The sequence below is a fragment of the Trachemys scripta genome, chromosome 2 (genome assembly GCF_013100865.1).
Source record: "Trachemys scripta elegans isolate TJP31775 chromosome 2, CAS_Tse_1.0, whole genome shotgun sequence".
NCBI classification, from domain to species: Eukaryota; Metazoa; Chordata; order Testudines; family Emydidae; genus Trachemys; species Trachemys scripta.
Window position 1 is genome coordinate 154310571 of NC_048299.1, and position 21270 is coordinate 154331840.

Sequence of the window (21270 nt, forward strand, 5' to 3'; positions counted from 1 at the left end):
GGCAGCTCGGCTCTTAAACAGAGCTGAAGTCTGAGTCAGGGGAGGAGCAGAGCAGCTGGAGCCCGGGAGGGGAAGTGCCCGGCCGGGGACGCAGGGTCCGGAGGCATGGGGGCTGCCCAAAGCCCTAGCGCTACCGGCTTCACAGGTTTGCCGGGCAGCCTCCAGACCCTGCGCCCCCGGCTGGGCGCTTCCCCTCCCGGGCTCCAGCTGCGCTGGGGAAGCGCCAGCCGTGGCCGCAGGGTCTTGGGGCTGCCCGGCAAACCGTGAAGCCAGTAGCGCTTGGGCAGCCCTTTTCGCGTGGCTGGGAGGGAGGAGGGGGAGTTAGGGCGGGGACTTTGGGGAATGGGCGGAGTTGGGGCGGGGCCGGGGTGGGAAAGGGGCAGGGCCAGGGCCCCGTGGAGTGTCCTCTTTTTTTATTTTTTAAATATGGTAACCCTAGTACTGTCCTTCTGCAAAAGAGTGAATACTAACTAATATACTCTCCTGATCTGTCCCTATTAAAGAAGAAAAATTAACAAGTAAGTTATTAACTTTTCAGTACACAAAATTGCTCGCAATTCTTAAAGCCAATGCCAGAAGATGTAATAAAAAGAAATAACTGTCAGGCATTAAGTTATTTAGAGAAGCCTGATGTTTCCTCGTGCTGCAATGGATATGTTTTTACTATCACCTAGTGGCCGTTTGAGATGCCTTCCATAAGTGGTTTCTATACTAATTGAATTTTCCTCTATTCTAGAAAGACAGTGGCAAAAGAATTATACCATTTCTGACTTCTGATACTTTTCATTCACAGGTTTTGCTTATACAGATTAAGTGAATGGAATATGAAATAAATATAGGTCTGGTTCATACACAAAAGTTGTACCTAAAACTTGTTGGAAGATTTTTGACTAAACATATTTTCATCAAAATATGCTGTGTCATCAAAACCAAAATGTTTTGAAAAAATTAATTGATTTTTGACAGTTTTGATGGGAAGGTTTCTAATGTGCAGGGTTCTCTGCTGACCAGAGAAAAAGAGAGACCCACATTGAAAACCTGATGCTTTGCATTGGAAAACAGATGTTTTGACACAATTCAATTTCACAAAAAGTTGAGAAGGTTTTCGTTTTGTTACAAAGTGGAACAAAAACAAATTCTGAAATCTCATGTTGCAAAACAGAATTGTCGTCCTGTGGCCTGCTTTAGTTCTTTAACTATACTGGGATAATTAAAGTTGAATAGATACAACGCCTCTAGCAGGGATGCTGTTGTATTGGTATAAATGTTTCCTTAGGTATGCTGGTATAAGCACTATTTTTTTATTTGCTTATATATGGCATGAATAAATACAGATTTACAGGTCCTAGCATTCAAATTTATCACCTTATATGACAAGGATAAATCATGCATGCACATTGCACATCAAAGTTGTGAAATAGGTTACAAATGCAATAAAAAATAAGGGATTCAAAAGATTAATAAATGGAAGGGATTGGGCGCCGAAGACGCTCCTCGCCTGGGGCACTATTTGGTCTAGGGCTGGCCCCATATTAGCCACTTCAGCTTCTGCTTTCTTCGGTGGAATTTTGGTGCTCTGCACTTCTCAAAACCAAGGTTTCTCTAATCGAGCATCCCAGAACAGAAGCACTCACAGTTAGTAGCCACTCTTAAAAATCTGGAGTGTACATAAAATTATTTTAGTGTGCAGCAACATGGACTGTACATAAGCTAGTAAGTCAAGTGCATGGCTCCTGGATGTAATACAGTATATTTTCTACTAGTCACCTTTTTTAAAAATTATTTTTGCCTTTTCCTTCCAAGAAAAAATCTTATATGTGATTTATCAAGTGACAATGGAATACAGGTTAGATATAAGGAAGCGGTCCATTATCAAACAGTAATTATGGCCATGGAATAAATTGCCCAAGATATTAGTTAACTATTATTAACTGTTCAAGCTGGTTAGGAAATTTTCTTTCCTGCAAAATTTTTCAGTTGTTTAGTTTCCGATCAAAATTTCTGTTTTTCTGGTTGCCAGAAAAACAAAAACAAAATTAAAAAAAAACTTTTTTTTATTTTGTTCTAGGCAACCCTGGAAGTCTTTGACAATCAGCATTTTTTGCCAAAATTTCCATTTTGTCAACAAAGCCATTTTCCATTTAAAAACAAAAAAACAACCTTTTCATCAGAGAATTTTCAAACAGCTTCATTAATTGTTTTTCTTGGCAGGCACTAAGATATCATGGTGATGGGTGGCAGTATAAAACCCTAAGGACTTCTTTGCACTAGAAAATTTTGCTATTTTAACTATACTGGTATAGTTAAAGCAGCATCGCCCGTAAGATGGACACAGTTATCCTGGTTTAAAGAGCCTATACTGGTATTGCTTATTCCAATTGAGGAACCAAAATAAGCAATAATGATATAAAGCACCTTTATAGCAGTATAATTGCCCCTACACTATGGCTTTTACAAGTATAACTATGCCAGCAAAAAAAAAAAAACCCCTAACCAACATACTTACATCACTAAAACTCTTAAGAGAAGACCAGCCCTACAATAGATAGGTAAACAGAGTAATTGTTATTGCAAAGTAAAGGAATTTTTGCTCAAAATTATCAGACTCTGGAACTTCTTTGTATATTTTCGTCATTATGTGACTTTCTCCATTTTTAGTCCTGCTAAACAACCAGCCTCAATTAATGTATGAGTGTGAAGCGTTCAGATCACTTATGGTTTAACTTGGCCCATTATTCTAAGTGCTGCTCATGTGGCTGCTGCAGTAGCCAGTGGGTGTCACTGAATTCTAGTAACTGTCAGGGTTGCCGCACTAATATATAATCATGGCCAGAGGCAACCCAGTATTACACTGCCTCTTTCGCAAAACAACATTTGCGCCATGGTTATTTGTTTTAGGTGAAGAGAAAAGGCCTGCGGCACAGGAACATTTTTGACGGCAATGACTACAAAGTGATGACTCATTGGCTCTCCAATGATTTTGTGGACATGACTTTTCCAGACGTTTGCCGGTAGGTAGGACAGAGTTCACTGTTACTTCCCTGCTTCCCTTTTGAAAGTCAATCCAGAATAAGGTAGGGTGTAAATTTAAAGTGAATTAACTATTCCTGATTAACTTCATGTGTTGGAAGCTCTTATTCCAGAACCAGAACATCACCCATGGAATTAATTAGGAATAGCTATTCTGGAATAATTCTGTGTGTAGATAAGCTATTAGGGCCTTAATTTGATTTCACTTAATTCACTTCCAAAGTGAATTAAGATGAGCTGAATAAGGACACTCTAATTCTGAATAAAAGTGTTCACAAGGGACTTAATGCAGTTTAACCAATCCACTTCAGGCCTGTTTCCTTTCCCCAGGCTCTGCTTTGTGAAGCTGGACCTTGTGCTGCTCGCAATTGAATTCAGATCTGGCGTTCATGAAAACAGGTGACTAGCGAAGCTGCTGATCTATTTCTTTTAACAAGAACTTGTCTATGTAGTAACCATTCCCAGCCTCCTTTGGATGAAATTTGTCCCTGGGCAGACAGCTAGCACAAAGTCTTTGCATAACATACACCCCACTTCAGCCCTATTTTGAAGACATATGTGAGATTAGTCTTTGGGCTGGTCAAATGCAAAGGGATGAATTTCACCCCATATGATTAGTTTCCTCTTCACCTCCAGGATGATCAGCAGAAGAGGCAAATGAACTTCTGTTTTCATTGTCCACTCCTGTACTGAAGTGACTGCCCGTCAGGGCCGGCTCTAGGTTTTTTGCCACCCCAAGCAAAAAAATTTTGGCTGCCCCCCCCCCCCCCCCTGTGCTCCCCCCCGTGCCCCCCTGCCACCCAGCCCTGGGCTCTCCCCCCACACCTGCACCCTCCTGCTGCCCCAGCCCTGGGTCATTGTTAACTTGCTCCCAGGGCGGGTCATCAGCATCCCGCTCATGGCACTAGCAGGGGCGGAGGCTGCATCCACCNCCCCCCCCCCCCACACCCCCCTGCTGCCCCAGCTCTGGCTCTCCTCCCCCCACCTGCACCCTCCTTCCGCCCCAGCCTGGGTCACTGGTAACTTGTTCCCAGGGCGGGTCATTCAGCAGGAATTTTGGATGTGCACAGAACACAAACAGGATTGGTTCCCATATGGTTACAGAACTGCAGTAAAGTGGAACAATTTTCAGCTTGTGTGATTGTAGGATATCTGGATGCATATTATAAGACTGTCCTCCATAAATGAGGAAAAGTTGAGGTGCCTTTATTATTCTTTTGTTCCACTCTTTGTTTCTATGGGGAATTTGCCAATGCAATATCACTGTCTTCCTTTTAAACAAATAAAACTAAAAAAAAAAAAAAAAGGCAATGGCTGTTGAAAATAGCAATTCCAGTCCTAAAAACCACTGGGAAGCATTTCTTGCTCAATTTTATCCTACTTTTTCTACAGCAAGTTACAGTGGATCAGTATATTTGATTTGGGAGAAATGAAGTAACAGCTGCCCAAATTGAGCTTGAGCACTCCTAAATTTTGAGGTGTTCAAATCTGGAAGGTAGATGCTAGATTCCCTTTCTGAATATTAGCTAAATCTGGAAAGGAAAAGTCAATTTCTGCTTCCATGGCTCAGAAGTGGAAATCTTCCTCCTGCCTAGTACTGTATCTAAAGCTGCCCAGGTCCAGTAGAGCCTCCCCTCCCTTACTTTTCATTTTAAATTCTAGTGGGATCCACATACCTCCCTTGCTAGGCTTCAAATAGAGAGGGGCACTGTCCATTTAGTCCACCCAATTCTTTCTTTGGGGGCTGCAAGGGGAGGTCATATCAGTATCAAGAATCCAGTCTGGGGATGTCTTCTGAAGGGGGTATCTGGGCCAAAGCCTTCTACTCCTTGGGCATACTTGTTCCCCATTCACAGTGCCACCCCGCTCTAGCAGTGAGCTCTCCATTCACAGCAAGCTGCAGCATGAGGTTTCAGCTACCATACTCCCTCCCCCTCCCTTTCCTGTTGATAGCTGCCAAGGGAATGCTGGGAAATATAGTTCTTTCCCTGCTCCAGGGCTGGCTCTATAGGCAGGGAGCTAACCAAGGAACTACAGCTCCCAGGGGCCCCTGTTGGTTCTCAGCGCCCAGGCTGGATACCTGCCGGCTGCCGCCCCTGCAAATGGGCTGCCCCAAGCACCTGCTTGCTTTGCTGGTGCCTAGAGCCACCCCTGCTGCCCGTTCCCCAAAGAAGAATGGATCCCGCTTTGGAACTGGGTGACTCTCTTCCCCATCATCCTCTCAGATCTAATCATCGATAGTGTATCATGATTTTATACAGCATTTTTCATCCATAGATCTCAAAAGACTTTACAACAGAGGTCAGAGTCATTATCCATATTTTATGGATGGGTAAACTGAGGCAGAGATGTGAAATGACATCCTCAAGGTCACTCAGCAGGCCAGTAGCAGAGCTGGGAATAAAACCCAGATTACTTCATTCCTAGCCTTGTACTCAATCCATGAGGCCACACCACATCACATGTTACTTGATAGTACAGACTGAGGTAGTATCAGGAGGAAGCGGCTCTAAAAGCCTCTGAACAGTTCAAACTCAGGGAGCCCTCAGTGGAAGACACAGTATTTCCTGCAAGGGGCTGAGTAGAACAGGTTGAAAATGTTTTTGTGCAGAGAAAAACACTATTTTGTTGAAAATGAATGTTTTACTAAAATGTATTGGTTTTGGCAGAAATGTTTCTCAAGCCCAGGATGGACTATAAGAGCGGGACCTTCCCCAGAGCAGCCAATTGCTCAGTAGTTAGCTAATTCACCTGACTCGTTCACCTGCTGATTTATTGCTTTTAACAAGGACTCAGCTCAGAAATACCAATCCCAAACCACTTTGGATGAAATTTGCCTCTGGACGGAGAGCTAGCACGGGGCCCGTGAACTACTTAGGATACGTCTATAATGCAAAAAAAACACCCGCAGCAAAAAGCTCAGGTCTACAGTCTTGGGCTTGTGGAGCTTGTACTTTAGCGTTAAAAGTAGCCAAGTACATATTCCTGGTCGGGCTGGAGCTTGCGCTCTGAAACACGATGAGAGGGTTGGGTCTGAGAGCCGGGGCTCTAGCCCCAAAGGGAACATGGCTATCTTTAGAGACATCACATCTGCCCAAGTTTATAGACCCAGCCTCTGAGACTTGCTGCCATGTTTTTTTTTAATTTTTATGTATGTATTTATTTATTTATTTTTGACGTGTAGATGTATCCTTCAATCCCGCTTAAGCCATGTTGCAAAACTTGAGAGAGACTCACTTGGGATATGACCTAGGCTCAAGTTCCTGATCTACAATAGGGATTAGAACCGGAGTCCTCCACATCCCAGTTGAGTGTGCTGGCTCTTCTGGGACAAGTCTCTCGCTTTTTCTTTTTTCTTTTCTTTTTTTTTTTTTCTGTTTTTGCAAAGAATTTCAAAAGGTTTTGGTTTCACTCCATGTTGGAATGAAAACAAATTTTGTAATCTCTGGATTTTTTTTCAGCCAGCCCTGCTACTGAGCACTCTCATCTCCCACTGGCTTTATGGCAGATGAAGACTGGCAGCACTTCTTAGGTTCGGGCACAAAGAGAGTTGTGGTTTTCTTATTGATTCAGGGGACCTTCCCTCCTCCCTCAACACAATGTGACTTCCTCTCTATAGCACAATTATACAATAATGACTGGCATAGTGGCCCTTTTCCCAGCCAGTACAAGACCACGGTACCAGGGACATGACAATGATGACCATGGACAGAGACAGGCACATGGAAACAGGAAGTGTTCAGCATATTAGGCCTCACTTCATGGTCTTAACTGGAATCTCATGTGCAAACTGCAGATGTTTCACCTTGATTTGGGGTGACCCAGCTCAATCTGAGCCCATTTCTTTCCATCACTAATAGAAACACTTCCCTAGGTTTTAACCTCAGAAGTTGCCAAGGTTCCTCAACTCCATGAAGTGTGGTCACAAAGGTATAGTCTGTCAGTGCTGAAAGCAGAATCTGCTAAAATCTGAAGCTGATCTGGGCCAGAGCCAGATAGTAGTCCCTAACTGCTCTAATGATGAAATGCAAGACACACTAATAGGGATGCTGGAATTGGCTGAGAAAAGGGGAATAAGCCAATGCTGCAGATTTTAGAAAACATTACGAAATTATCCAGAAAACAGCAGTTAATTAAGTGCAATTATTTTTTTCTGCCTTTGTAAATGAAGTGTCTCCGTGTTTTGGGGAAACTGCTGAGAACATGAAAAGAAACACAGACAACAAAACAAAGGGATAGAGGAGAGAGGAAACTGCTAAAGATACCACAGGACTGATTTCCAGAGGTGCTGAATGCTCACAACTGTGAAGTCAGTGAATGTCATGGGTGCTTAGCTCCACTGCAAGCCAGTCCCTGGGTGAATCTGGTGCTTCTGGCGTCTGTAGGGAAATAATGGGAATGAGAAAGAGATGACGAGGGGGGAAACTCTTTGGGGCAGAGACCATCTTTCTGTTCTGTGTTGGTACAGAACCTACCACAATGGGGGCCTTGGTCCATGGCTGAGGCTTCTAGATGCTGCCACAATAATAATAATAATAATTTATAAGGAATATGTTTTTCTTCTGACTCAGTTGTTTGTTCATTAGTAACTGAGCAACTAAAGAGGAGAAGGAGCTGAGGGGAGGGGTCCTCTTCCTTTCTGGGTGGGAAGTGAAAAGATGAATCCTTATGTGGCTGTTCCCTGCTCCAGCTGTACTGCCAAGACCCATTAAAACTGGACTGAAATCAGTAGGATGTTAGGATGTCACTGGTACATCCAGCAGCTGAGCAGCTCTGCCTAACTGTATCTGATAAATTTAGTAACACTGCAGGGGGATTCTACCTAGATGTACCTAGTACTTATAGCAGCACAGCAGGTGCATGCTCTCTGAATGTGCCTGGGATGTCCAGGTGTCTTTTTCCGGGATGTAATAGTATGTTTAGCAACGCAGCAGGTGCATTGAACCTGCACATCCCTAATATATTTAACAGCACAACGGGCATGCTTCAATGGAAAGTATTTGGCATTCTCATCAACACAGTGGGTGCACCTGGATCTATCTGGAATATTCAGCCACTGCAACTAGACTATGAATTTATCCATTACATTAAAATAAATGTTTTTAAATTGTTTGGAGAATGAAAAGAGTTGTTTCCTATAAACTTAACAATCTAACAAACATTTAAAAAAGATTTTAAAAACATTTTAAAAAACATTATTATATTGTGGTAATTATAGGAAAATTGGTCTTGTCATTAAGATATTAGATTGGGACTCAGGAGATTGGGGTTTGAGTCGTGGCTCTTCCACAGATTCCCCACGTGTCCAGAGGCAAGTCAATCTCTCTGCTTCAGTTCCCCATCTGTAAAATGGGGCAAATAACACTTCACTTAATGACAGGGGTGTTGTGAAATTTGAACACAACAGTCATAGTGAGGTGGTGTATAAGTGCCTCGTACACTGTAAGGTAATAAGGGACCATTATGACCATCTACTCTGACTCCTTGCAGAACACAGGCCAAAGAAACTCACCTAATAGATGCAGACGATTGGAACAATTTACTGGGGGTTGTGGTAGATTCTCCATCACGGAGAATTTTTAAATCAAAGATTGGCTGATTTTTCCAAAAGATCAGCTCTAGGAATTGTTTTGGGAAGTGTTATGGCCTGTGTGATACAGGAAATCAAATTAGATTATCAAAATGATCCCCTTTGGCCTTGGAATCTGTGAATGGTAATTTACCTTGTTTGTTTGTTTTGTTTCCAAACTGTTTTCCAATAGCATCCTGGTCAACCCATCTGCACAGATAAAGCTCCATCGAAACACAATAGGCTTTTTTATTGCCAAATCCAAGGTGGAAGTCAGAAGGTAACTTTCCATACTATCCTACAGTAAAATAGTTCTAGAAAAGTAGAGCTTTCAAGAGTTAACAAATGCATTTGGATCTCTTCCTCCACTCCGCTAAATTTAATCCAATTTCTCCCCATTTGCTTTTGTTGCTCAGGGCTCATTTTTACTGTAAAGCCTGCCATAGTGATATTGATAATCCAAAGCTGATTAAAAAATGTCACTGCAGAAGCAGATCTCGGACAAGATCCTTTTCAGGTAACGTTCTGTTTAGACTGGGTTTCAGTTAGAGGAAATAGGAAGCAGCTAGCTAATTCATACCTGATTCTTAGGTTATTGAGCCATCCTCTTTATTCTGTCTGTGAAAACATAGGTTTGAACATTACCCTTTATCCTTCTGAAAGATTGAAGTTGAATTGCATACAATTTATTGAATGCAGATCTTTCAGATGAATTCTCAGAAGACCTTTAGATCCCATCTACTCTGACGGGACAGTAAAGGTTCCTGTTGCATTTTTATAAGAGCCACATCTCCTTCGCCAGAATTTCCCCTATGCTCATTGTCATACTTTGCATGGGCTGCTGCTCTTTAACTCCAGAACTGGAGTCTGGGGCAATTGCATCTCATTGGTGCTAGATGCGTATAGTTTGTGAGGTGCTTTGGTTTGAAAGGTGCTAAGGATAAACCCAGAGGTCCTTACTCAGTTTGTACTCAATTCCTGTTCAGGCAAAACTCTCATTAAAGTCAGTGGGAATTACCCTAAGTAAAGGTTGAGTATGACAATGAGTAAGGATGTCAAGATATTACTCTATATAAGATACTATCATCATCATAAGACTAGGAAATAATAAAAATGAAGACAGCAAAGATGTATTTGAGGTTGAGCAAGGATGTATTATAAGATTTAAGGAGTTTAGGCTAAAAATTGGGAACGCATAGATTGGATGGGAAAAACTCCTATTCACGATAATGTCAGTGCAACAGTGGAATGGCTCATTCCCATCCCACCCCAAATTCCCTGGCACTGGAAATGGGATGTACAGCCTTTCAGTAATATGTCACCTGCTGAAATCTACCCCAGGTAGTAAGTGCAAAGTCTTTCAGTCCATTGGTTCTTCATTGGCTTACGTGAATGATTTGATGGATCTCAGTTCATTCCTTAGTGGATACCTGTCCACGCCAAAATGTACATCACTTTGGTCATTACTAATTAACCCCCTTCTTGCTTCATAGATTCATGGAGTTCAAGGCTAGAAAGTACCATTACATCATCTAATCTGACCTTCTGTACATAGCAGGTCATTAAAATTCATCCACTTATCTCTATATTGAGCTCAATAACTTGTGTTTGACTAGAGCACAACTTGTATTATACCACCATGACCAGAAAGGCCATGGAACTGTGATACTCTCCTATTCTCAAAAAGTGTTCTCCTCAGAATAATGTTGAGCTCCGTTTTGGTGGCCCTCTGGAGCACCCATGCACAGCAGCTATACATACTGCCTGAAATTTTCAAAAGCAGTCTAATGGAAGAGTTGTGTCTAAATCCCCTAGTTTTAGTGAAGAATGTATATGTAAATCTAGACTGTTTTGAAATTCTCAGCCACTGTGTCTGTGTCTTGGATATAGGACTTTTGCTGTACACAGCTGTCAGTCAGGTATCTTTCATCAGCACTCAGCAAATTCACACACACAAAATATATATTTTAAATTAAATCTCCTTTCAGCAGTAGATGGCAGCCAAGCCCCATTATTAAATGTCTGGCTGAAGTGCACAAGGCTGAGATAAAGGAAAAACTCATTCATAGAGAGTCCTCAACAAAACAGGCCATATGAACAAACACAAGCATGCTGACACCTGGAGGATTCCATGTAGGAATGTCATTTATAAAGAGAAATCGTAGCCCATTTTTCAGTCCCACATACTTATTAAAATAGATGCAACTAAAGTCCCCCAAAGCCAGCTGATTCCCAGACAGAAGCTTCTGTATAATACAAAAACATCTCAAAAAGAGTCATCAAGAGACAGATGGACAGACATTGACACTAGAAGAGCTCTCACACCTGATGACTTTTCCTTTTCCTTCCTGTGCAGTTTAAGGCGGTTGGATGAAAGGGCAAGATGGGAATTTAATATAAATGTCGCCTGATAAAAAACAATTGTTTACAGTTCTGCACCAGATAGACTGCAGGGAAACATGTGCTTCAGAGAGATGGAAGTATTACCAGACATAAGAACTTGCTGTCAGTTCCCCCTAGCAAAGGTCCTGATTTGTATCAGTTGAGAATCTGGCCTTATGTGAATTACACAGGGAGTCTGTGGCAAAGCCAGCAGTTGAACCCAAATCTCCTGGCATACAGTCAAATGCCTTAACTTGAAGACCCTCTTTCCTCAGACTCAGAGGTTTCTCAGATGACTGTTTCTCCTGAAGCTAGTTAGGCTGTTTTTATACCATATGTGTCTTGGCTTACCATACTTTTATTAAGCCTGATCTTCTGTAAAGGCTGACAGCTGCATGCTGTGCCCTCAGAGAGCTGTTTTCTTTCCCACCCACCTCCTGGAAAACAAATCCCCAGATAAGGAAACATCAGTCACTTGGATAAACTGAGACAGGACACTGTAAGTAAACAGAGGCTGGTAGAATGGCAGGTAGAGCTATCTTGTTACCAGGAGTAAATGCACCTGCTTCTAACACACCTGTGTGGTACAATTGCTACTTATTAAAGTTGACAAATGGCCCATGCAAAAAAATGTTCCTTTTCTGCCAGGTATATGTTTCAACTCATGAGACCTGATGTTGTAACTCTTCCCAAACTGTTCTAATCCAACTGAAAGAAGGAAATAAAGGTTTCCCCTATCAGACTGTGCAGTGAAGAGCTATGCAGGTCTGAATGCCTCTTCAGGCCAAGTTCCACCCACATACACACATGGGACATTTTTGGACACACGTAACGTAGAGATCTTTGCTGAGCCTCCTGTCAGGCTCTGACAGTCATAGGAATGTAGAGTGGAAAGGCAGGCGGCAAGACAGAGACTCTGAGAAGCAGTGGGCCAAATCTTGAGACCTTTGCACAGTTGTTACTCAGCAGGAAGGACCTCAGGATTTGGCCAAGAGAGGATTTGATGGAACATCAGTTTATTCAGAGAAATGATACTCTAGTGGTTAGGGTGCTAGTCTGTGACTTGGGAGGCCTAGGTTAATTTCCCTGATCAACTGCCGACTCCCTGTGTGACACTGGACAATTCACTTGATCTCTCTGTGCCTCACTTCTCCATCTGTAAAATGGACATAATAACACTGCCCTTTTTCACAGAGTCCTGTGAGGATAAAAAAGTTCAAGACTGTGAGATGATCAGACAATTGCGTGAGTAATGGGGTCCATATAAGTGCCTAAGACAGATTCACTTTTCCCTCTATGACTTTTATTTCTAATCAGGCGGAAGAGATTGTCTGGAGCTCTTTCTCTAATCTAAGTGTAACTCACCCATGACGAGCATCCCCCACTCTCTTCCCACAAAATGCAGCTGAACACCCAGGCATAACAGGCTGTGCGAATGTGTATTATACCATAGGACCTAAGGGCTTGTCTACATGGGGACAGTAAAGATATGTCTACACGGAGATTATACTGGCCAAACAAGTTTTTTTTGTTGGTGCAGGAACACCACCTTCCCAAATGAAGTTAGCTGTGCTGACGGAAGTCATCTTTCATAGAGATAGTTGTGTTTACACTGGGGATTATGTTGGTATAGCAATGTCAGTCCGGGGTGTGTTTTTTTTTTTCCACACCCCTGATCGACATAATTATGCAGTTATAACTTTTTAGTGTAGACCAAGCCTCAAGAAAGTTAATCTGAATTACCTTTAAAATGGATTAGTTGAACTAAATCTAATTAAATCCATGTGGACAGTCTGATGCAGAATTATAAAGTGGCCTTAATTTGGTTGATTTTATTTCACCTTGGAAGTGAATTAAACTAAACTGAGCAGGCTACGTCTACACAGCTCCATAGTGTGAACTGGAGGGGTGTGAATGGCAGAGTGCACTGAAGAGCTGTGCTCTAACTGCCCCAGGTGGATGCGGTTGGGGTAAACTGAAAGGTACCTTGTTCATGTTAATGTAGTCCTCCTTCAAACTATACTATAGCGTATAGTGTGCACATGACAGCCATATACATGGCCAATACCCCATAACTACCAGTTAATGCAGTCCTCTTTCAGACAGGACTTTATTATGACAAACAATGTACCTTTTAGTTCACACCAGCAGCGTTCACATGAAGCAGTTAGAGTGCAACGCTTTAGTGTGTTCTGCAATTCATACTCCCACAGTTCACACTGAGTTACGGTATAGACAAGCCCGGAGTTAAGGCCCCTTTAATTCTGAATGAGCATGTCCACACAGGGTTTAACAAATCCACTTTAAATTCACACCTTTGTTAATTCAGATTACTTTTCCTGAGTGTCCCTATGCAAACAAGCCCTTAGTGCATGGTAAAAATATTCACCTTTCAATGAATAAGACAACTCAGCCGATCAAAAGGGAGTTGGGTTCAGATCCCCGAATCAAAGACACTGGAAAAGTCTGATTTAACCCAATGGTATATAGCTTGGAGTTTGCATTACCCAAGAATAAATGGGAGGGTCACCTGTTTTGGGGGGCAAAACTTGGCAGTTTTGAGTGAGTTTTACTTTTAGTTTTTTGGTTTATATGAATCCCCTAAAAACCACAAACAAAAAGATTTATTTGAACAGCCCTTTGGAATGAAATCATGAGTCGTATGTAGTATTAGTCATGTATAAGGTTATCATGTACATACTATACACATACACCATAATATAATACTGTGCTTTATTAGCTGTGTGGTTGTTTGGCTAAGCAATTACCCAAAGCCCCATTCTCAAGCATTTGTTAAGCCCCTGCAGAACTCTCATATGGCGCGGTGGCCACTTGCAATCAGCATATAAATACAACCAAGGGATATATAAAGAGGTAAATTCCTTTTCACTGCCTTTTTTTTCAGACAAGCTGAGGATTCCTCAAGAAACACTGTACCTTCCAGACCGAGAGCCAGTAAAGTCGATGTCTCTTGGGGTTCTTCCTGTTTCAGGTATCACTGACAGGTAAGAAATTCAGAACTCTTCTTGGTCTTGCTACTGCAGTGAATATTTGTGTGGGAGATGAGAATGGCAGGTGTTTTCTTTCAGGATGGAATTAAAAACCCTTTGCACCTACTACTTTTTGTGACATTGCTACTGGTTTTGATTGCAATAGATGGTTTAATGGCTCCTCCCTGCCTTGATTAATTGAATGGCCTCGTAGAAGCTCAGTTCAACCCTACACACATCCAGCTTCTCAGTCCATCAACCCATACTCTCCTCAAAGGGCTCAATTCTGCAAGATGCCAGGCATTCTGAACTCAGCACCTGACAAAAAAGTGCTCAGCACCTTGCATGCCTGGAAGGTTTAGCAAATCTGGACTCTGGTGCAGCATGGGAAAAGGATGATATAAAGCTGAATGGCTTTGAATCCCAGAGAACCCCCTGACAGCAGTCCCACTTGTCTAACCTAAGCACCAGCCTGAATCAGTCTGCTGACCATAGTGGTGGCAGTACCACCAGGGGAGACCTTCCCAGGTTTCACAGTCTAAATTCCTCCAGCTGTCTCCACTGGATATATGGTCATCAGAAGAATTTGAACATGGGCACCACACTAGAGACCTCTCCTGCAGGGATTAAAAGAGTCACTCCAGTTAAGCTAGATTGTGCTACCTCTTACTCACATTGAGTAGTACTTACCTTCCCAAGCAGCCCTACTGACCTTCAGTGGGACTGCTTATTGTGTAAGATGCTACTCAGCCAAGTAAGAGGAATCACTATCTGATACTTAGCTGGCAGCAGTAGTAGGCTATTATACTGTGATGAACCATGCACTAGCGGGGGATGGAGCACATATTGGCCAGAGTTGTTATACAAGGACTTGTGGGGAGTACACAAGATCCTGGCCGGGGAGGAACACACATGTTCATGTCCATGCGTGATTTTGCTTAGTCATAGCAGGAAAGTCCATTAAGTGTAGATCAGCGTCTTCCATTGTGAGTTAAGTATTCTTTAATGGGCCATTCACTTGAATAGTTCCTTCACAATGTGCTGGCTAAATACCATGTGGGTGCTACCCAGAAGCAATCAATACATGCATAATCATAGCATAATCATATTAAGCAAATCATAACTTTTCCATTGACACCTTACTTGACACACTTTGTATAAGATTTGTTGCAATTATATAACAGTGGTAACAACAATGATCTACATGGTCATATTTTAATCAGATATCGTCACACAATGTTTGTCACTTTCCTTCTACAAAGGCTTGAGATCTAAGTCGGTTAACAGTTCACGAACACCAGAGACCTGGAGAAAACAAATCTTAATAAATACCCCTCACACACACACACACACACACACATAATCCTTTTGTCTGTTTTGACAGCAAAGACAAGCATTGGCATTACAAAAACTCCAGGGTCTCCTCTGGGTAGCTTTGCAGCTCGGCAGCTGTCCCCAGCACTTACATAGGATCAGAACAATAAAACATTGTTCATTGCTCCTGCTCTACAACCAGTTAGGTCAGTTGTAAATATTGGAACTGCATAGTAAACACATACACACACGCTGTTAGACTGTGCTGACTCGTTAAATATAAGTGAAAACACAATTAATTTATAACACGTCTCTTTCCCCTTACATCCCACAACATAATTTACAAAAAAAAGAGCCCTCACAACCTGCTGAAATATCATTATTAAAATGTGCCTGAAAAGTCAATTATGCCAGAGGGAGGTATTCAAGAGAAGTGAGTTTCCATACTCTGGCATTACACCTTGGGGATTAGGAATTTCTTATTTATTTATTTTTCCCTGAGATCTTTGCTGCCGCTTAACGAAAAGGAACACAAATTTTACTAGGAGATGTTCTGTAATTCCCTGAAGATGCGGCCAAATACGCAAATACATAATTCCCTTCCCCATCAAGATTCTCCCTCACCATCAAATCACAAAAGAGGCAATGAAGTCCCATCTAGCCAAGCCATCATTGTATCCTACATAAGGTTTTCGGATGTCTAGATTTAAATGCCACCAGGGATTAGACTTCCACTGCTTCCCATAGGAGGACATTTTACAATGTTACAGTTAGTAGTAGTACTTATTATTGGCATTATAATAGTGCCTAGAGACTCCTATTGAGATCAGGAGGCACTGTGTACACACATAGTAAGAGACAGTCCCTTTTAAAAAGAGCTCACAGTCAAATGGAGAAGACAGCCAAAGTCTCAGATTATGCGACAAAGTTTTGCTGGCATAGCTATGTCATCTATGAATGGGAAAAAAGCATACCCCTAGCCAACAGAGCAATGCTGGCGAAACTTCTGGTGTAGACACAGCTATGTCAACAGAAGAGTGCTTCTGTCATCTTAGCTAATGTTGTTCTGGGAGGTGGTGTGGTCATGCCAGGAGAAGAACTTCTTCTGTCTGCTTAAGCTGTGTCTCCACTAGTGGGATCTGCTGGCATAGCTATGCCAGTGAAGGCTCTGTAGTGAAGACAAGCCCAAAGGGAGGGGCACACAGAAAGGGGAAGTGATGTGCTCCTGACAACTCTATCTAGCAGAGTGTGTATCCGCTTTGTGAGCTTGGGCACAACAATTCCGTGCTCCGGTAACTTTCTTCTCTTCTTCTTTGGTTCACGTCCATATTCTCAGCAATGACAATGGGGCCAAATGAAGTCTTTTCCATTCTTCATTCAGTTTCTATTGTCTAATATTCCACAAGTGTTTGACCCTGACTCCTTGGAGGGCCAGGCATGACCTTCTCTAAGCGGTTGCCACCACTAACTACTCTCGCTAGCTTTAGCATGCCAGCTGAGGTAAAGTACCAGGGTGTGACACTGCAGTGTACATACAGCTATTTGGACCCACTAGTGAGAGCTGAGTGAGTGGCCAGGACCAACTGCAAGCAAACCACCCCCTACAGCTGTGGCTGCCTCCTGTGTCGGGGCACTACCGGTTGAACTCACTCCGTACATCCTTAAAGTCACTTTCCAGGTTTCAACATTTGGTTTTGTTCTGCACTGGAATCAAACAAAACCTTGTGCATGTCTTTGCAACAGTGGAATTGAGTGAACATGCCTGAGTGTTTCCATCCTGGGCTGCCTAGTGAGAGGATAACTATCACACTCCATAGCACAGAGGTTAGGTTAGGGTAGCAGCCTGCAATGTGTACAACCCATGTTTATATCCCTGCTCTGCACCCCAAATGCAGCAAAGCAGGGATTTCAGCATGGGTCTTCCACATCCCAGGCCACTGCCCTGACCCCTAAGCAGTAGAATGTGTCTCCCTGGCTTGAGCCCTGGACCAAAACCCTTCTTGACAAATTGAAATGTCATCCAACTAGGGATCCTTTGCACCTCCATTGGGATTTTAAAAGAGGATCTATGGAAATTTAGGAGCCCAGCTCCCAGTGATCTTCAGTGGGAGCTGGGTACTTAGCTCTCAGATGCTCCTTTGAAATCCCAGCCCTTGTGTTCATGCACAGAAGTGCTCCAAAAGTTTTCCAAACTGGCTTAATACCATTTGGAGTATGCTCTGCTGCTGCCGCATTAGAAGCCACTTTCTTTTGAACCACTGCAGTGCATATATGGACACAGACTAACTGCATTGGTTCACATTGTGTACCAGAGGCTGTTCAAAATCTTCAAGATGCACCACTTCTAGGAGCTATGGTCAGAACTTTAGGATAGATGCCAAGAGGGCATTGCAGTTGAAATGATTTAGGGACAGTGCAGTTGTGGATGAGGGAATATGCAAAGGGTCTTAAACCAATTCATTCTAGTTAGTGTAGATCTACTGAACTGTTCATGCTTAAATCAGTTCAGTTACAAATGGCTCTATTCCCTACCGTAGACAAGAACTTAGAGATCACATTACCCCTTGTTTATGAAGGTTGCAGGACTTGGGGACTTTTAAAGCACTTAGTTTTAAGCACTCTGTAAAAAAGGTGCTCAGATACCACTAAAATAGACTCCATCTAAAGAGTGAGAGAGAGAGAAGGTAGAGTAGGTACCCCCCAAAAAACAAAAAATTCAGGAATTTTCAAAATATGTTAATACATTTTCAGAACTCTTGAAATGTCAAAATCAGCAAACTTTTTCACTGCTCAAAAACTTTTCACTAGCTTCATATTTAGTCAAAAACTCTATTTTTTTGACAAAACACTTGTGTCTATATTTGTCGGAAGAGGGTTCTTTGTCAAAAATGTATTTTCAATTTAAAATTTCATCAAGAACCTGAAATTCAGAAAATTTCAAGGAGGTCCAGATGGAGGGAATAGGGCAGGGTTACTAACCTCAAAACCCACCGGGCCCAGGCCTTGCATAGATTTTTGGTTGCATGCAGAGCTCTGATTAAAGATTTCTTCTCTTAAACTACACATACAAAACTCAAATACACACACATACACATTTTTTCACCCAAAATAGATCACCAGGAAGTGGGTCTTTATATCCAGGAAATTAACTTAACTGGTGCCATTTCACAAAAGAAATTCTATAAAGCTGGGCTATAAGTGAAAAATAAAAACCTGTTAGGATCCTGAGACACTTATGAGTCCTTCCATCAATACATTTCCTTTACTAGACATGGTTTTTCCACATGTTCTTGCCTATAGGCATGACAAATTTAATGGTGTATTTTTTGCTGAGTTGATGACTCTTGTTTTTCATTCCTGCTCTGTTTCTAGATAGGTACTAAAGAATGTTTGTGCATAAGATCCCATATTGCGGCTTGACTGTGCTGTCTCAGGCTCCTTTTTGTCCTGGTTGGGAGATCGTTTAGCCAAACAAAGGATTAATAAAAACTGAATTAGATGAAAGGGAAAACCAGGTTAAAGAACCAAATTTTAGTTCCTCTTTAATTGAAACTTATCTAGCATCTGGATAATTGTTCCTAAATACCTGCTGAGTTGCGAAGCCTACGTTAGGACTTGTCAGTTTTTAATAAATTTTAAAGATGTAAGATCTTATTCTTTGATGCTACCCATCACATCTCAATCCAAAGGCAAGGCAAAACAAAGCAATAATGCTAAGCACTCCAGCATTCAGCTAATCTGGCAGAATGCATCGCGATCTTTATGAATGTGTGTGAGGGGCTGTGCAGGAGCTCGCGAAAAGGTCACTGGTATTTTTGGAGCAATAAATCACATAGGGGAAAGATTTGCATTTTGGCTGTATAACATCCAGGGCCGGATTAGAGAGAGAATACTTTGAAGTAATATTTCTCTGCTGACTTGTTTTATTAGCTTCCTTTAAACATGTTACATTATTGCTTATAGAATTTCATTTACTTGGATTGGCAGCTTGATAAATATGTCTATTGGCGATGATTTGGATTGCTCTGGGCATTAATATTATTAAAACCTGTCACATGGAAATGTCTGAAAGATGACTTACTGTAAAGATTACAGCATGAAATAAATCATACAATGGTATTTGTTACCGTTTATGGCCTCTTGGAGCCGAGTCAATCCCTTTTTATGTTGCATTATTTTTCAAGTTTTTATAGCCTTATATTATATATCGCTGTCAGAAATGAACAGATGGGGTGTCAAACACAAGCCTTCTGAATAATTCTCACCCTCGGGTTATTTGTATGAAGGACAAGTGTAAAACTGTGTTCTCAAGAAAAGGGAGATAGATAGAGGTGGAGAAAGTGTTGTTACAATAAGCAAGATCCTTTTTGTCAGCATGCACTGTGTGCTTTTAATCCCTACCTGGCATTTACCCTAAAGGAGCAGGGGTTCTGGGAAAGTTTAGCTGCCTGTGTTTCAGTCAGGGGGAAAACCTAACTTACAAGTTAAACAAGTTTCACTTTCCCTTTGTTTTTCTGTTGATGGAAATGTCAGTGGGTGTTTAAAGCCATAGCGCAACCTCAGAGGGTTTGGATAAACATGAAAAGTTTGGATGCTTCTCCATGCCTCTTTTGTCTAGGAAATTTTGAGCCTTCCAATGTCATTTGGAAATTGGAATTTTAAGAGGAACAAGGAATGAAAAACAAAGTTAACTGTTCTGACTGGGTTTTTGGAAAATGTTTAGTAGGCCATTTGTTATTTCATCCATGTTTTCCCAAATCTTGTTTTGAAAATCTGATTCGCCGTATGACCTTAAATGAAGAATGCTGGGGGACTGTGGGTGAAAGATGGGGGTGGGTAGACTCATGTGAAATTACCAGGTGTGGGTTTTTTTTTTTTTTTTTTAGTATTTGTGAACCTGATCTAAGGCAGGTTTTTGTTTTGTTTTGTATTTTGGGAAGTGAGGGTATTATTTTGCATTTTATTCTTTACCATAGAGTGGAGTCTATGCTTCATGTTGTGTATTAGCAAAAAGTCCTTGTCTGTGTCAAGAGGACAGATTAGATAAATTGATAGATAAGATCAGCTGATAAATGCATATGCAGTTCATTGGACTTATCTGGACTGAAGAAATCAGGTGGGATACATTCAGCTATATTCTCTTTCTCTGTCCACAACCCCTAAGCCGCAGAATCTTGTAAGGGAACCCAACACAACTCAACCTCAGCTCCAGCAGCATTTTGTTAGTTCCTCTTTTCCTTTATAAAAGATTTTTTGAAACGTCCTCATTTATTATTCTAACACAGCACCGGGTGAGTCTTGATCTTGGAGCTCTGATGTCTTTTTCAGCTTAAGGATAACTCAACCAATAAGCCTTAAAGCTCAACAAACCAGTGTATGAGACATTAGAGCCTGTATCAAGTGGTGATATGGTATAAGAGACTTAGTGACAGCTCTAGCTGTGCAAAGAGTGCAAAAACTGTCTAGAGATGCCTGGTTTAGTGACATCATAAATCTGTTTACATATAAATCTGGTTCATTTACTGGTACCAAAACACAAGTACCAAATTTTTGCATAACCACTAATGAGAAAATGTCCATTTGCATCTGGAAATTTAAAGACATGCTATAATTTATAGAGGAGAAATCCTGTCCCCATTGAAGTCAATGGGAGTTTTGCCACTGATGTCAATGGGACCATGATTTCACCAACAATTTATTTCTTGACTTAAACTCAGCTGAAATCTGTAAGTTGGCCTCCGTATCTTCTTGTCCCTGCTCTCCAGACAGCAGGACATGCAGAATGTTATGCACAAAGAGGTGACAACTACATCTGTGTGGGAAATGTTTTTTTCTATATTGGGAAAATATTAGAAATTTAGAAAAAAATGTTCATTTCAAATCAGTATGAAAATTGAAAATCTCAAATTTTCACAAACCTGTGAAAAACTGAAAAAAAAATGGTTTGGGTTAATTGATACATTTTATTTAGGTAATTTAGGAACA

The 21270-nt window shown here is 41.6% G+C and overlaps 1 protein-coding gene across 1 annotated transcript in view; it reads left to right on the top strand.

The window, feature by feature from the left end:
* Positions 1-21270, top strand: part of KCNU1 (potassium calcium-activated channel subfamily U member 1) — a 79510-nt gene that overhangs the window by 19795 nt on the left and 38445 nt on the right. The window contains exons 14-18 of the mRNA XM_034759414.1: positions 2899-3011; positions 3361-3429; positions 8793-8879; positions 9016-9116; positions 13887-13986. Of these exons, the coding sequence (XP_034615305.1) occupies positions 2899-3011; positions 3361-3429; positions 8793-8879; positions 9016-9116; positions 13887-13986 (470 nt within the window). The remainder of the gene's footprint in view (positions 1-2898; positions 3012-3360; positions 3430-8792; positions 8880-9015; positions 9117-13886; positions 13987-21270) is intronic.